The 17,881-nt window shown below is 45.2% G+C and overlaps 1 protein-coding gene across 2 annotated transcripts in view; it reads right to left on the reverse strand.

Moving 5' to 3' along the window:
• Positions 1–277: 277 nt before the first annotated feature.
• The window catches only part of chst11 (carbohydrate (chondroitin 4) sulfotransferase 11), a 77,143-nt gene continuing 59,539 nt past the window's right edge, over positions 278–17,881 (reverse strand). For both annotated transcript variants that reach the window (XM_041964264.1, XM_041964263.1), the window contains exons 3-4: positions 2,725–2,954; positions 278–1,855 (exon numbers count right to left, since the gene is read on the reverse strand). In XM_041964264.1, coding sequence (XP_041820198.1) covers positions 1,231–1,855; positions 2,725–2,954 — 855 coding nt within the window. In that variant the 3' untranslated portion in view covers positions 278–1,230. The remainder of the gene's footprint in view (positions 1,856–2,724; positions 2,955–17,881) is intronic.

Genomic DNA, 17,881 nt, shown 5'->3' on the forward strand with positions numbered 1-17,881 from the left:
GTTCAACTTGAAAAACTTCCTAAATTGTTCATCAGCCAAGGAAAAAAAAAAAGAAGTTAAATCTGTCTCTCTTTAATCAACAAAGCAAATTAAATAATCTTTTGTCATTGCTGCTCGCAGCAATGCTTCATAAGACAATAAAAACAAAAAAAATAAGCAAGAAGACAAAGGATAATCTTAATTTACTGAAACGCGTTTGGTCGTTGGAGAAGGGGCTTCATGCCCTGGGTGCGTCCGCTGAGCCCCTGGGTGGGCTCCAGTGCCTTTAACCCTTTCACGACCCCGCAGGCTGCCTCTTCTCTTCCAGCTCAGGCTTTCCATGCAGACTCATCTCTTACGGCTGGCGCCCCCGCTCCCGTGACAGCATCCAACCACGTCCTCTGGCTCGGAGTGTTAAGGATGCTTGGTGTTACAGGCAATGATTTATTAAGCACTTCCACACTTTACTGCTGCGACAGGAGTCACAGGGTCCTCGGGTTGTTCCACATGAGGTCCCTTCTTGCCAACATCATAACGATAGAGGGTAGCGACAACTCGTGTCGGTGTAGCTGTTGGCCAAAGACCACGTCGCCACGGTTACAGTTGTAGAGGTCTTGTAGCCTTCGATTACAGGACATCCTTGAGATGGTGGTGAGCCAGTTTCCCTCTCAAATGTATAAATCTAATGAGGGCCAGGGTGATGGGTCAAAGGACATGAATTGGCTTTTACAATTTCACGGAGTTTCTCTATTGATCGGGGGGAGGGGGAGATAAGCTTAGCTCCCACGATGCATTGGGGTCAGGGCGCGTGCAAGGCCGCTGTTTTGCCTTGTAGAATCTGAAGCAGCCTAATTTGTCAGCAGTTTAAACATGTAGGGAACATCATCAGGAGAATCCCTCTTCAAGTCCGTCCTCTGAGGATAAGTTCCCCTTTTAAAACACCTTGAAGACCTGCTTCACCCACACATTTTAGTCTTTGCATGCGTTTGGTTCATTGAGTCCACATTTTAATCCAATCAGCGCTCTCTGTGTCACCCACAGTTGACTGGACATCCTCCCCCTTATGCCCAGACAAGCGCACATTACCTTTCTTCCCATCAGCACCTGTTCATGTCTAATTCAGACCCCACGCCTGCATACAGCAACAGTTTTTTAAATCAAGTTTGCTTCCGAAAAATTCTGCCCTTCACTCGTTTTGTCGCCTCTACCTAAACAAGGCAGCCATCGCCAGAGTCCCGGCTCTGTCCTCCGTTAGTCCAGCCGGAGGTAGCTGGGTGTGGAGTAGTTGAACATGAGGAAGTCCAACTTGTAAAGCTGGTAGAGCTGGATCTGCTGCTGAGTGCTGATATTGCTGAAGAACTGGGCCGTCATGGCATCTGTGGTACGAGTGGACTTGGCGTAGCTTGGGAAGCGCAAGGTGTCGCCGACGCCCACCAGCCGCAACACGTAGTTCGCGTCGTCTTCCAGCGTCTCATACTTGCCCACCAGGTCGTAGTGGATGTGACAAGGGTGACAAAGCTGGTAGACGGTCTGCCAGTGCTCGTTGAGGGGACCATCTCGCTGCGTGGCCGGGTCCACCAGGTACTCAGCAAACTCTTTAAATTTGACATCAGCCCCGTTGAGCAGGGCGTCCTGCGTGGCATTCTTGCGGTAGCGCCGTATGATGCGAGTGCCGAAGCGCTTGTGGAAGGATGAGTTGTACTTGAGGGTGAACTTGTTGCGGTATGCAGAGACCAGCCTCTCAAAGGGCTCACGAACAAAGAGGAACTTGAAGTAGTTCTTGAGGCGGTGGTTGATCTCAGCAATACTGTACTGGTTGAGCGTCTTCAGGTTGGAGGGAATGTGGGCTTCATTGGAAGGGATTTCCATCGGGTCACTGTGGAAGAGTGGCACAAAGAGAGTGAGGGACAATGCCAAAACAAACTCTATGACTTCACAATTTCCACGACTGAAATGTGACGATGACAACACGGCACCAACGTCATCATCAATGTCAACACTGACTGTGACCTTGCCAGCATGCAATATTGTTAATAAAGAAAGACTAAAATTTAATTTGGAAAATAAAAACATCTTTACCAAAATCTCTCTATTTTTGTTGACAGATGAGAGGAGATGAAATGTTTTAGCCTGTCAGCACAACGTCAGCACAAAGTGAGCTGAGTCAGCAGTTGGTCAGTGTGCGTGAGCATGACTGTACGGGAAACGCTGATGTTTCAATTAGCTAGTAAGTTAGAGTTAGAGCAAGTCTAAAACTAGTGAGTTAACTAGCTAAAAAGCATGTGCCTTGCAATCAGAGCAATGGCCTAATATGCACCTAACACCTGCAGCTAACTAACTAAATGATGTATTTTGGCATGAATTTGATTAAATAAAAATGCTGTTCAATATAATCTGACTAAAAAAGACTAAAATGTCAGAGTTTTCATTGAAAAAAAATCGACTTAAATAGTTATGGTTTTCTTTGACAAAGATAAGTGTAAAAATCCCAGACTATTAGTCAACTAAAAACCGAAAAAAACAGGATGGGGTTGACTACAAATTATAAATATCAAGGACATTTTAAGACATGACTTTTCAAAAAAGCTGTTTAAATTCATGAGAATCATCACAAAATTCCAGTGTAATAGGCAGCATGCAGAGTACTGTACTACATCACACACGTTGTATGCAGAGCAATACATTTAAAAATGGCACACAATACTCTCTAAGCCCATTTCACAGTCTGCCAGGCACTAGACTCACCTGTACTTGCCCCGGCCTGTGAGCACCATCATGACGCGCTTCCAGTTGGTACAGGCCACCTTGGGGACGTAGCAGTAGATGAGCTCATGGTCCTCGTCCACCACGAGGTGTTTGAGGTCTCCGGGTGTCAGGACTCTGCGCTTCCGGCTGGATGCACTGTAGACTCGACAGGCATCCACGACCTGATCCCTCCTGGCCTGGTGCAGGACGGCTGCTCCAGACAGCTCCGGCTGGAGAATCAGAGAAGGGGGAAAGAGAGACATTGCTGTGAAACTTAAAGAAAGGGCTTTCAGGAGAGAGACTTTCTAATCATGGTGCTTACATACATCTAATGGATTTCATCTTTCATGGAAACAGTTTTAGGGTGTCTGGTTTACACAGAAGCTAGCTAGCACAGAATCGATGCTAGTTGGGGCGTCAAAGTTAATTACTTTGGTATTCAGATTAGAGCCCGCCCTCACCAGAAAAGAAACCTTATGAGTCAAATTTGCAAGTAGGCTATTATGAGCATATTAATGTTTATTGTTAGGCAGCGACCTCTAGTGTCTGTAGTTATTATGACGGGAGCAAAGGAGGCAGTCAGATGAGGTGGTATAAAGAGCAAGAAAGTCCACATATTGATGACGGTGGGGTGGATGGATGGGTCAAACAAACAGTTCTTTCACCCAGGCCCCCGTGGTTGACGACCTGTGAGAAGCTAAAAGTTGCTGACCTGTTTGTAAGTCACATAATGTACTTACTTCACGTCACGTATGTTCCAGTTACATGCTTATTGCAACCCACATTCTTTCCGAAACCTCAACAAGTAGTTATGACTTTCGTCATATATAATCAACGGTCATGTGCTTTAGTTTAGTAAATTAACGAAAGGGGAATGGAAGGGGGCTGTTGTTTGTGTGTCACAGTAATCCAAGTTTGGAGAAGAAATAGGGAGAAAAAAAGTTGTTTTGCAAAAAACATTGCTTCAGTGAATCAGAACAAATATGCAGCGTGCTGTATGGAATAGCCTCGGTTTGAAAAACATTCCGCTTTAAATGTATTTTGTGTATTTTCAATGCATCTTATATTCCATCCAAAAATAAGTCTTTATTGCTGATATTGCTTTCAGGTGTATCTATTTGCAGCCTGGCTGTTGTATATCAACACATTATTTTTGTAAAGCAACGACTTCTCATCTCTGTAGTCTTGTTGTCTCTCCATCTTTTTCATATGTATTACTATAGAATTTCCTTGGCAGTGTAAGGACAACCTTACCGTGCCAATAAAGCGCTCTGAAATGAATGAAACTGAACCAAAGCAGAAAGAGGGAGAGAGATGAAGAGACAGGCACACAGATAGTGAGAGAGTTATTAATCTCAGCCTTCATTATCATACTCATCTCTTTATTGACTCTATCTTTTCCCTCTATCTGAGTCACTCCACAGGCTGTGATAGAGATTAGTCCACAGGCATGGAGGAAAATAATGATATTGGAGGATATTACAGATATTGAGTGTTCAATATGCGCAGATCCAGTCAGCAATCATTCATCTGAGGCATATTTCATATTCGCCGTGAAGCCTGTGATGAAGTGGCCCGTGGCAGGAGGGAGAGGAGGAGGCTGGGGAGGAATTAAAAGAGTCTGAGGCAGAGAGGAGCCTGAGGGTTTTGCATCTGAAGGGCAAGAATGTTTTCTTGTGCCTCTTGATTATTTTTCCTCCGGGTCTGGATTCCCCTCCAGGGCAGTGCCCCGGTTTCCTCGCGGAATCTAAATTGATTGTGCTGCGGCCTGCATCTTCGCCGCTCCGTCCCACTCACAACAAGTGTGGCCTTTCAGCACTGAGAGGGAGGGAGGGCCGCTGACACCGAGTGCTGAAATAACTCAGGGACCACCACCGAGCGCTTCACACGAAGGCAGCTTGACTCGAGAGCCCTGTATGTATTTCTGTTTGAAGTCGTTCTTCATCTGTGTCCAAGTGGGCAATTCATCATGCACCTGGGAGGAAACCAGTCCTCCACCTTTTTCATACAGTCCTGATTCCAAAAAAAGCAGAATAATTTGCTAATCCTAATCAGCTTCATTGATTTTTGTAAATATCAGCTTATTCTGAATTTGATGCAGCAACACGTTTCAAACAAGTTGGAACAGGAGCAACAAAAGACTGGGAAAGATGTGGAACGCTCCAAAAACACCTGTTTGGAACATTCCACAGGTAAACAGGTTGATTGGTAACAGGTGATAACATCATGATTGGATATGAAAGGAGCGTCCTGGAAAGGCTCAGTCATTCAACAGGGAGGATGGAGCGAGGTTCAACACTTTGTGAACACACGATTGGATGAAGGAGTAAACACAGTTCATTTGCAGATGATTACATTCTGCGTCCCAACCTTTTTCGTGGTCGTGCAAAAGCAGTCAGGAAGGAAAGAGTCCTAAGCATGACCTTAAAATCAGAGATATTTCTGAATGATGTCTGTAGAAGTCATGTTTCACGGGCTGTTACTCTCTTAATAAGCTCCGCAGGATAGTCTCGTGGGGATACGGCCCATTGGTCGATGCTCTCTGTCTTCATTTCCTTGAGAAATCAATTGGGTGAAGAGGTGGGGGGAAGGGTTTTTCCCACTGTGAGTTCACATTTTAGCAATATTTACCGCACTAACGCTCTCTAAGATTTTAAAAATGCTAAATACATTTTCATGCTATGCTAACAATGTTTCTCTTTCGTCTGAGAAGGCGTGTTCTGCTCTGTTTTTACACTTAGTTTGGGGATTGCTATGGAGAGGATCCCATCCAGAGCCATGACATCAGATTATATTCATAGCGCTTCATTGGTATATTCAGGAACTCTGCACTCCGTAGTTGGTTAATCGAAACCACATAAGTGAAAATATTCATACTGCTGAATGTATCTAACGGGCTGGATTGGTTTCACGCCACAGTTCTGGGGATTTTTGTGGCTCAGTATATGAATCTCGTTCCCACAAGACGTTCACTCGTGAGCGCAATATGGATCTCGCTCCCACAGGGTAATAACTTGTATGTGGAACATATGGATGCCACAAAATAATAACGTGTGCACACATGTGGATCTGACCTCCACCAGATGATGATTTGTGCTCACAGGATACCGGATGTAACCCGTTCTCAGAGGATTGCATCCGCAACTTCATGATTTGTTCCCAGGAGTTAATAGGTTGTGCGCACAACATCTGAATCTTCCTGCAAGAAGGAATTTTTTTGCACAAAGTCTTGATCTTGCTCGCACAAGACTGTCCCCGAAACATAATATCATATTTCGCCATGATAATATCTCATGTGGACAATTTAATATCCTGCCCCTACAGCTTATAAGCTTGTCCCCATTGTTAATTTCAGAACTTTATCAGTTTCTTTAATTTCTTGGAGGGAATTCATGCAAATACCGACCTCCCATCTCCATACTGTTACTTGTGCTCTGACCTGTTACACTCTTTTCAATCCCAGTTCACCTTTCCCCGCCATATCAAACGATTTGACGAGGCACGTCTCTGTTTAAGAAGAAGGCCTCGTTTTGCACCCCTCCCACTTCTTCCCTCTTTGTGTGCGCTCCACTCCTCCCTGTTCATCATCAAAGCCCACTAAGGCGCGACAGAGCACAGCACACAGCGGCTCTTTGTTGAGGAAAATCTTTCCTTTTTATACCCTCTCAGAGACATCGAGCCATGATTCACACAAACGTTGCGGCGAGCGTGCAGCCCTCCATCCCAGAGGAGGACAAACGCTGTAATTAACATGGGAAAAGGAGGCAGGGGAGGGAATCTTGTCATCTCTCGCCTCTGTGTTCCTCTCCTTATCTCTCTTCTTTCCGCAGGATTACTTTCTGCCATTTTATCTCCTCCTCAAGCAACTCAGTCAAGTCTCTTGTGTCGCTTTCGATGAAAGGGTGAGGATGAGGAGGGAGAGGAGATGAGAGAGGCGATAAGTCGATGCAGTCTGAGAGGAAGCCGTGATGGAGATCGCTGACCTCTGGCCATGTCAAGCCATTCCCACGGGAGAGCGGATGCCATTAGTTGCGATTTGCTCGCACATTACTCCGCTAATCCCTCGTGGACATGAACTAGCGGGCCAGCGTCGGATAAGAGCAAGAAAAAGTCATAAAACCACAGCTATAAAAGTAGTTAGCAGCTTCACATGATATGCTCAATTTAGTTCATTCTCTTCCGATTGGTCAATGTCCCAGAAGGGCCTCAACCCTTCAGCTCAGCAGTTTCCCTGTGCAGCTGCTCTCTATGATAAATGACTTAGTGTTACAGCATACAGATACTATATACTAATTGAAATGAGAGAGTGTGTGGGAGATTTTTCACTCTCTTTTTGCACCTGTATCCATTCGCTGTGCCAAACTGGTGCATCCAAACTGGGGGACCATGCAAAGAGGAGTGGGACGCTTACATTCAAACCTAATCTCACCACAGAAGTCATTATAAGCGGCGCACATGCAAATAGAAAAATCTCTTTTTCCTTATCTTCAGACGTCGGGAGCGGTTCAAGACGAGCCCATTGTTCATTCACGGCGCCCGTTTCCCGCTGCTGCGCGTTTGTTGCTAAAACGTGTGAGAAACTGATGACAGGGGAACGTGGAGATTGAGGTTCCATCCTCGTTCCCTCGCCGCGGCCGTATCATCCTCGCTAAAAGTAGCTATGAGTCTGACAAACGATTGTGTTGAAGTGAAGACGCAATGGCGGTAATGAATAGGTTCGTGCTTATCTGCTGATGGTTGCAAAGAGAGAAAAAACTGAGGAAGGAAGCCAAGACATGGAGGAAGGATAAGTGAGTTACTGAGCAGACAAACAGCAAGACAAGTGATGAACAGGAAGACGCCATTTGCACTGTACTTAAAAGTAGTCTGTAGACTTTTGGACCATGCTATGCAGCAATACATTTACAAGCAGAACCCCATGTTACCTTATACCTTCAAAGCCATGCTGGTCAGCATGGAGCATCGGTCATTTCTGAGCTTCTCATTGGCTGTGGCTTTTGTATACGTTGGTTTATGACTGACTGAGCTCTGCTTGAAAAACGCAGCTCTCTCATTCATTTGAAGGCCAGTCCTGCAACACAGTGGGCCTGCCAATGTGTGGTACTCTGGCAACAAAAACAAAAGGGTTGATAAATTGAACGTGGCTCAACTTTTGCTGCAACCCAGCGTTATCCAGCAAGGTGGAGTTGGAAGGTGGAAGCACCAAACAGTCACACATGCGAGCACACATTCCTGGTGGATTACTTTGTAACCTCGCAACCCTCGATTTCCTCACAACCATCACAACAGAACGTTAAATTCTATTAAATATGAGAGTTTTTTCTGGACTTCCTGTATCAACTTTTTTGTCTCACCGTCGCCTGAAGCAACACACCCCCACCCACACAGCCCCCTGCGTTGTTTTAATATATTTTAGCGTTGGGCTGTTTTCAGTCGTCTCTTTCCTTTGAGAGAAAATAATAAAGAGCGATGTAGTGTTTGGCCATGTTAGCTCATTACTTAACAGAAAAAACAGCTTGTTCCTGGAAACCTTACATGATTCTGAAACAGCCTGAAGCTATTGGGTTGCTAAATTAGCTTATAATATGCTTTAAGAAATGCTTTCAATGCATATGTTCAGCTTCAGTGATACACACAGTACTCACTAGATTTTGGTGAAAAGTACTAAAAAGAAGAATAAAAATCTACAAGGTAGGCACTGCAAACAGGTGCAATGGGGACATGCGGTCAGTCGGGGTCCAGGGCCCTTTAACAGTTTAACCATGGTGAAATCACAATATAAAATTTGTGACTGAAATCATCTGGAGATGTACATTGAGAGTGTCCCATTCACACTCTGAATTAGCATACATATGGAAGCAGCTTTGTGTTGATCACTTATTCCTCAGAAGTTGAGAAATGTGTCTTAAATACTGTTGTGGAGGAAATGAGATGCTAATGCATCGTGATTTGTAGCCGAGGGATCCTGCAGAGCATCGCAGCACTTTGTTTAGGCAAGATGCCTGAAGCATCTTTTTTCCTCTAAGAAATGAAAGAAGAAAATATCGCAATTTAAACACCGCAGCAGTCAATGCCGCCATTTAGATATTTCCTCAATGAATTGTGCGGCCCTGTTTATTTTCTGGGGCTGCTTCCCAGGTATTTACGCCCTCGTGTCTCTGGAAGATTTGAAAAGTGTCTGGAAACAGGCCACATAGCAAAAAAAAAAAAAAAAAACACTGGGAGAATTGGTGAATTCATGCCCCCTGACATCCGAAGTGAGTGAGGTGAAAGCAAAGCGGTGCAGAAAAGATTCTCCTCGCTTTAGTCTGGCTGGCCTGCTGCAGTTAGCCTCCTAAAACCTGATCCATCTGCCTCGTCCTCTGACGCCGCATCAGCTCCTCTCTTCCTGCCGCCTGTGAAGTCATCTAAACAAAGATCAATAGCATTCATCAAACTCCCTCTCACTCTCACACAGACACACAGACACACAGACACACACACACACACACACACTGAGCACTAAAGGCAGTCTGTCTCTCTGACCCTCTCTGCTTACAGACTGGCATTCATAGAGCAGGAATAAGGCTGCCAGTGTAACACAACTGTACTACACACACACACACACACACACCTGACTGTCAAGTGTGTAATGCTTCACCTGAGTCTCTGTAAAATGCAACAAGGCAAGGCCCCTCTATAAAAGCTTAACAATGCTGACAGTTTATGAGGAGGATTCATCCTTTCCACTGAGGCCGCCGTCACATTAACTTTCCATAATGTCATTTACGAGCAGTCGATCGGGGCCCGGGCCCTCGCCGTGACACGCCAGCTGCAAACCACCTGCACCCACTGCGACACGGAAAAGACCCGAGGAAGCGTTTCTTTACCTTTCTTTATCCGGGGGGAAACGACTGAGAACACATGCTCTTTTTCTGGAGTGGCCTGATTCATATTCATGCAGCTCCACGTCTTCATACCTGGAAAAAGCTCGACCACAGACGTCTGCCGAGCAGCGCCGAAGGAGGGGCCGGGGTGAATGTGTTCATCAAAGGCGAGTCATCGGAAAGCAAAGGGAATACTGGGGGAAGTATTCAATGTTTAGATAAAAAGTCCTCATATTTTAATATAGCACACAGCCTTTATTAAGAAATAAAGCACACAGCATTCGAATAATACAGGAGAGACTGTGTTTCACCTCCTCAGCATCAACTGGAAGACAAGAGCGAGGCCGACTGGCTCTCCAAACAGGGGAAAAAAAGCCATCAACAACATATAAAAACCTATTTTACGTGATGGATTACAATATCTGTGACCCAGCAGCAATAAACGGAAGTATCAGGTTACACATTTTCCTTAACCGACGATGATCTGAAATGACAATGTGAACATCAGCTGAGAGGAAAGGCAGCAGGTCTCCCTGGATGTGGATCCCAATACAGCTATGCCTATTAAAGGCGGCTGCTCTCTGTGTTCACAGTCTGTCAGACTCAGAGACACACACTTGAAATGATTTATATAGAAATGTATATTTGGCAGCAGTAGGAGCCTCATGCAGCTTTGAGTCCCCCTTTGCAAAGCTAGCATGATCCATGGAGTCACAGTGGTCACATTTATGGGAATTATCCCCGTTTGAACTGTACCAGGATTTTTTCAAGTGAATGCATCGTAAAAATCAATGTTCAGCCTCCGTACAGTCCAGACAACAGCCACTACACTAGTCTTTTAATATATATAACAAATATATTCTTTATTTATTATCATTAATGTCATTTCAATGCAAATTAGTTATCATATCCCTCTTCAGTAATCAATTTCAGTGTTTGGTTAATGACTCCGCCTGCTCTGGGAGAAGGTGTGCATTTTAAGCAATAATGGTGCAACTAACTAATTAATTTCATTTGAATTTACACATAGCTGGCACAGCAGGCTGCTGGGATTGGAACCAGCAACCTTTTACTCACAATCCAGCTCCTCTAACATCCAAGACATCCCGAAAAGTTTTCGAACAGCAGCCAAAGAAAATAAAAAAAGCAAACTTAAAAGCTGTGAATCTACTGATTCATGAATTTTGTGCTGATGCCTGTTATGTAAGGGCACTGCAGAGGGGCCGTGAATGGACACTGTGTGTATGCCAGGGGCTGAAAGCAGTGGGCTTCCCCCGCCGGGGCCGACGTGGCCAAACAAACACGCAAACACACACACATACACACGATGCAAGGCGCGAGGTTCATGTCATTGTACAGCACAGGGTTGGTCAATGAAATGCATGTTGTAGTCTCTTTATGCTATTCACCAAACAAAAATTATATAAATGGATGAATAAATAATAAGTGTTAAAAATAAACTGTTATCTGTGGTGGAGTGTGGAGGATGAACTGAGTCTCGCTGCCTGAGGAAAGAAGATGCTGCTTGGCAGACAGCAGCAGGGTGACGGGGCTGTGGCTGGGTGCTGTGGGTGGGTATTGTCTTTGGGCTCTGGGCTGTTTTACTCCCCCGCTGCAGAGCCTTCCTGTCCGTAGCCCATGCCATCCCATGCTGATGCCCCCGGCACCTCAAACTCTTCCCCTGCTCCACTTCAGCTCCACTGGTGCAGACAGGGGTTTGTGTCTTTGCCTCTTTTTTTCCTAAAATCAACAGTCAGCTCCTTGGTTTTGCAGACGCTAATCAGCAGCATCACTCTGCAAGACTGTTGATTTCCTCCCAACATGAATTCTCATTGTCTCACCGCAAACTCCACATCTTTCCCTGCCGGGTATTGCAGTCATGGGTGTGCAGCATGGACAGGAGGGGGCAGAGCACACAGCCCTGGAGCTGTTCCGATCATTTCCCCGATGTTTAAATGTTTAAACTCAGACTGTTAACCAATAATAGACTAATAAACAGTCAATACTAAGCACAATTTAGTCTATGAGGCGAAAAACGTAAAAGGAAACCGTATTTGAAATGCCAGTGAAATAAGTGGCCCTTTGCACTGTGTGTTATGAACATTGCACATTATCCTTTAATTTAAATGTGTACACTGATAAAATAATAATAAGTTCAGAAGACGAGCATTTCTGGTGCAGGCTAGCGAGGGCAGCAGCGTTTGAGTGACTAATCACACACATCCCCACTGTGAAGGAGGCGGGGCCGCCAAGCCGAACTGTCTGGGGTCTGTTTGTCGAGAAGTCTAACATCCAGCTTTGGAGTGTGGTGCTGAAAACCAGAGCCCTAAGCTTGCGTTTCACTGGGGTAGATGGTGTTGAATGCTGAGCCGAAATCATCATGAAACCATCAGCATGGACTGATTGACCAAAACGGGGCTAGGGAGGCTTTGTAGCTGCAAAAAAATTAAGGTCAAACAGTTCTGAGATCTGTGTTGTTAAAATGACCAGCTGCAATAAAAATACCAGGGTCCAGCTGGTCTGGCTGGGTGGTTGGAAGATGCCACTGGCTGTGATTGTCTCAAGGTCCACCCCACTTAAATCTTCTCTGGTGCTGATGAGTAATGTCATAAGTAATACATGATTCAGTAAAATGTATTTGCTGCAGGGTTTCTCAGAAGCAATTAATGTTATATAATAACAATGCTATCATTTGCTAAATCCCAACATTTCCCTTCCGGCAAAAGTCAGACCTAAATGAGTCGTTCAGCCCACGAAGCGTGATTGGAGTGTGGATATTATTTTACTCGAAGCGCTTCAGGGGTCGTTGTCTGTTGTCTGTAAAAGCTGCAGTAAAACCCTGCGGCCTCACCTCGCCTAAAGGTGCTGTTAACAGACCATCAACAAAGCCCCATGATGGCGTTTTCCACTCTGACAGGGATGCAACTGCACTGAATGGAGAGATTCTTTTGCTGGAAGGAAATTGTTCAGAATTAACAGGACTGAATATTCAATATTGGTAATCAACTGTTCCTTTAGAGAACTATGCTGGAGACTAACTGAGGAGTGGAATCAGTTTGAAGCAGCCAGTGATCCAAATCCAGTGATTTAGTATTTCACCACGATAAAGTTGGAGGACTCAAAGGAAGCTGGTAAAAACAGAGAACGCTCAACTCAAAGCTGAGGCCCTTTGCCAAAAAGCTGCTCAGAGCAGCAACCAGGAGCTGATATGGATTCAACACAGCCCAATGAAAACCCATGTTTCCTCAACCCCAACCGCTCAACCCTAACCCTGCCTGCATAACATTTAGCCCACCCTACCATAACGGTGTCATAGTTCCTTTGATATAACCATACCAGAGTTGGCATGCACAGATCATAGAAAGAAGTACATGTAAAAACATCTATTTGTGCAGTCAGTGTTACACTATCACTTAACAATGAGGCATTTGTGAGCACAGACTGTTTTAAAAACTCCTCTTTAAATGGTCCTGTCCATGCCATCAAGCTTTTGATTCTTTTTTATTTTTTTTACCCTAGATCAGATTTTCCAAAGTAGCCTCTGAGTGGATTGCTATTCATCAGCCAAATTCCAACTCACTGATTCTGGTGTGTCCTTGAATGCCCCACCTGCCCATAAAAGCATTTGGAAAACCATCCGTCTCACAGCTGTGCAACCGCAAAATGCTCCATAATGTCATTTTGATCAAAAAAATTTAAAAATAAATGCAGTGAATGGTTTGACCAGCTGACTGCTGATGAACTCGTATATCATGTAAACACAAAGCAAACTGAGGCCAGTGAACTCTGCTGCTGTCACTTCAGGGTAAAGATATCTGACACCTGGGTAAGCCTGGCTCTGCCTGTCCCACGGTAACATTAAACCTGCAACCTGAGCTCGGCGACCTGCCTGCTTCCCAGGGAAAAGCTAGCCTGCCTGAGACTGCGCCACAAAACATTCGCACGCTTTCATTCGGACCCAAGTGCTGCCGTGAAAAGCAGGACAGCAGAAGTGTCGCTCACGTTGCAGATGCACACTGCAGGCAGTGGCACACTATTTGTGTATGTGCGACTTGTGTGTACTTGTACATGTGAAGATGCAGCACTACTTGTGCAGAGGCCAGTGTGTGTCTGAGTGTGCACGTGTGTGTGTCAGTATATCTCAAAGAGAAAAGTGGGGGTATAATTACAGCAACACAGACAAGATAATGACAAACTGCTGTGACTTTCCCTCAGAGCCATCAAAGTTTCTCCCTCCTTTCATGAGCACTTTACCCTTTTTCTCCGTGCATGGGGTGTTTTTACCCCCCAGGGAGCAAAACATCAGAGGAGAGGAAGAAGCAAAAGGAGGTGAAGGAGGGGAAAAAAGTGAAATAGAGGATTTCACTTATCGCGCAGCAACTGTGCTCTCAGTTTTGAAACTGGAATCTGGAAAGCTCACAGATTGGACTCGAATGGCAGCAAGGAGGAAATTTGTTTGAACTTTAAAGGGGCTTCATTACCCAGAAGTCATGTAGTGTGTCAGTTCATTTCAAAGCTGGTTGGTGATAAACATGAGGATGCTAATGGGTTGTTTGTCTGTTTGTCACTGCTCATGCTGGATTTAAAGCTGACTGAACAGGTCCTCTAATAGATAACTGTGGGATTACCTGTCCATTGCATCGCTGTTATTGTGACTTTATGCATTCTACAGGCAAACGTTCCTGCTTTTTAGTCTTTCACTGGTTTAAATGGGGTGGACAAAATGATAGAAACACCTGTCGGGGTAACGCGTGACACTTTGACAGCAGCACCAGCTACAGCATCCAAAATGTTCATAGAAGACACCCTTATAGAAGACACCGAGACTGCTTCCCAGACCTCTAAACCAGGATCCAATCAGGGGTTTGACAGCCCGCAAAGCTAAAATCACTCCCTGCTATGCAAACAGTAATTAATGAAGCAGGATATTTCACAATTTATGCCCTCACCGCACGGCGGGTCAACAGCTATTGACTGGCCGTCATTTGTTTAATAAGTAATGAGCCGATGTAGCTGCCTGAGGCTCAGCATTCGCAGTTCCCTTTCGTCCCTTTTCGCACTCGTACTGTGCTGTGACAACTGGCTGCGACGTTGCATTGTATTATGCATCAGCCTGTGAGAGATTAAAGAGAAAATCTGCGAGAATCTGACAGTCAGCTGCGCGTGTGTGCACGCTCGGATCAGCCTCAGTGTAGCTGTGTGTAGGAAGCATTTGCATGCAATAAAGCTTGTTTTATTAATAGGGTTATTTTATATATTATATAATAGGGCAGACCTGGTTTGCCTCTCATAGGTTTAGTTCTTGAGCCTGGCTGCACGGCTGAACAGACGAAAAAGGTTGCTATCTACCCAAACTCTTGTGCAAAACGCCACCGTAATACTGTAAGACCAAAAAAATCAAAAGAGACCAAAAAATTAAAGCAAAATAACACAAGTTTAAAATGCCAGACGATGAGTTTCGGTAAACAAGCATCATTACTTTGCATGACTAATTCCTGCAGTCAAACCACAGATGTACTTACATAGACATTTTGAACCCATGGTGAGTGGGTTGCTCTTTTCATTCATGCATTATACTTGCATGTGATATGTCATTTTGTCCACAATCACATTAATGCAATTACAGAAATGTTTCGAAAAATACATATATATATACATATATGTAGGAAATAGCTCACAGCAACCAAACTTTTGTGTATCTTTTATTTTGTTGGGGCATTTATTTTTGCCTTGACGGTACAGTTTCAGCTCTCTTGTCGGTTTCACTTTCGTTTTAGCTTCGCTGTATTTCGTCATTACTTCGAGGGGCGCTGGTGCTTATTCAGCTTCTTCATTTTCTCTTCATTTCCTTAAGCCAGAAGCATTTTCTCCGCTGTCAGCGGCACAAGAGGCTGTGTTCGCTGTGAGCGGCGGTGAACAGGAGAAACTAACAGGAGCGCCACTGGAAAAACAGTTTAAACCAAGTTTCTTTTACACAAATGTGTTCTCAGTGAGAAACAACGAGTCTGACGCCTTGAGAAAGAGGCAGGGCTGATACGCAACGAGGCCCCCAGCTGGATTTGAATGATGTATACTGTGACGCAATTATTTGACGGCCTCGAAGGAACAAGCAATAAAAGCCAAGATCCTAAACAATTTCCCTTCCATAATGAAGAGACTAAAAATCCTATTTATACATGTGCTCTGTGGCCTTCTGTGCTGCACAGTCTCTGCTGTCTACATCTTCTCAGAGAGCAGAGAGCGCTCATCTCCTCTAAATCCCTTTGTCTCTCTCCTTTCACCTCCTTTCTTCAGCCCTCTTCATACGCAGCCTCCAGAGATGGACAGACACAAAAAGAGTAAAGCCTCCTCCTCTAAATCCCTTTGTTTTTTAAACCCAGAGTGACTTACCCCGCTTCCCACACACACACACACACACACACACACACTCATAGTAAGCGTATGGCTGCGCTCTGGTCTGATGGTTTTACAGCAGAGCAACACCCAGACAGCTGCTTTCCCTTCTTTGCTGTGGGTTAAAGGTGCGACGCTTCTTTCAAGTCTGTGCCAGCCTCTGCCGCTCCACTCCTGCATAATCTGGTGCCAATTCCGGGGGGGGGGGGGGGGGGGGGAGAAAAACACACACACACACTCAACTGAAGTGAAGGGATTGTGGGGGTAAGCAGGATATCTGCAGCTGGTGAAACAATCCAGGCAGGTATTATCTAGTGGCACAGACACACGCAGAGATTCGTTCATTTTCAAACGCTGACATTAGCACAGCGTGATGAATATTCAGCAGGTTAGCTTCCGACCATTTCCGAAAATGAGTGTTGGTTGTCAAACCGGGACTGACGACCTCCTCATCATTTCCATTTGTAGAAAATTCAATCAAGTGACAAGCGGAGCCCTCGCTGCTGAAAGTCTGAGTCTGTCCATTTGCCCGTCCGTCCGTCCTCGTGATCAGGGGCTCTGGGGCCATTCTGCGTTTTGACCAGAGGAACAGCCTGAAGCTGCTCCGAGCAGCATGCGAGCACCGGGCCTTCTGGAAGCCTCCAGCTGCCTGCAGGTAGTCTGGGCACGTCTGAAAGGAAGGAGACCCCGGGATCGAACCAGAACACGTTGGAGGGATCCCATCTGCCTCTGCTTCACCTTGGATTCCCTCGGGAAGAGCTGGCTGGCAGAGAGACGTGTGGTAGGCTTTGCTTTGTCTCAGGAGGACATCCAGTTTAGATGACAAAACAGGTCATTTGCCAAAATAAACCCCCTGGACGACACTGCAGTCATCCTCAGCAGATGAAGTCACCCAGTTGTCATGGCGCCATTTCCTCTGAGGATTTTTAAGAGTACCACCATCGAATACTGCGAGGAACATCCCCTCCAGTGAATTCAGTAACTGGACAGAGGACGGATGGGGGCTAACTGTGCGCAGCAGTCAGTGCAGACTGATGTGACGGAGGTGCTGTAGTTCCTATGTGGGGTGTGGGTTTAAGAAAAGGGTGCAGGGCAGTCTGTTGTGTGTATGTGTGGATATGAGCGCTTAAAAAACTCTTTCTTTCTTTCTTTTTTTCCCAATTTATTACTTCACTACTAGGCAGGGGTTTCCTTTTCTGCTGGCTGGCTGCTGGAGGTCAAGAACCCGTCACCCATCATGAACAGCCCCCAGACCCAGTGGGAGAGCCCGGTTCATACAGTCATATTAAAGTAACAAGAGGGGGTGTTGCTGCTGTAGTAATAATAATAACAGGGTAATTATAAAATAATAATAGCAGTAATAACAGGCAGGCTTGTAATGTAAAGCAACAGCTATAATAGCAGTAGAAGCTAGTCTGATCGTATCACACATCTCGTCAACTGCTGCTTCCAAGATCAGGACGGAGCTTTCAGTTCCAAACGACCACAACGAAAGTGATTCATCCGCCACCAGCACCTATGATGTTTTGCGGCATCAACATCACACTAATTCCACCTTTGCTCCTCGGAGACGACAGTCCTAGAGTCACTGCATGTCATGAAAGCATCAGCATAAGTATTTGGACAAACTACCAATGCTGTCAGTTCTCTGTTGAACACAAACAACTGGAGGAAACATGCCATGTTGCTGGAATATTTGTTTATTTAGCAGCTTTCTGAAGCCGTAGTCTCATCCTTCTTTTGTCTAGGGTTGGGTTTGTCTAATGTTTAACCTTCAACCATCCATAATTTAAACCTCAGACTTAAAAATACATCAAATACAGATCATCAAAGGCTCTTGGTTCGGTGGATTTTCCTCGACTCTCAATCCTTGTGAGGACATTTGATCCTCCACACAC

This window comes from Chelmon rostratus, chromosome 22 (assembly GCF_017976325.1).
Source record: "Chelmon rostratus isolate fCheRos1 chromosome 22, fCheRos1.pri, whole genome shotgun sequence".
Classification (NCBI taxonomy): Eukaryota; Metazoa; Chordata; class Actinopteri; order Chaetodontiformes; family Chaetodontidae; genus Chelmon; species Chelmon rostratus.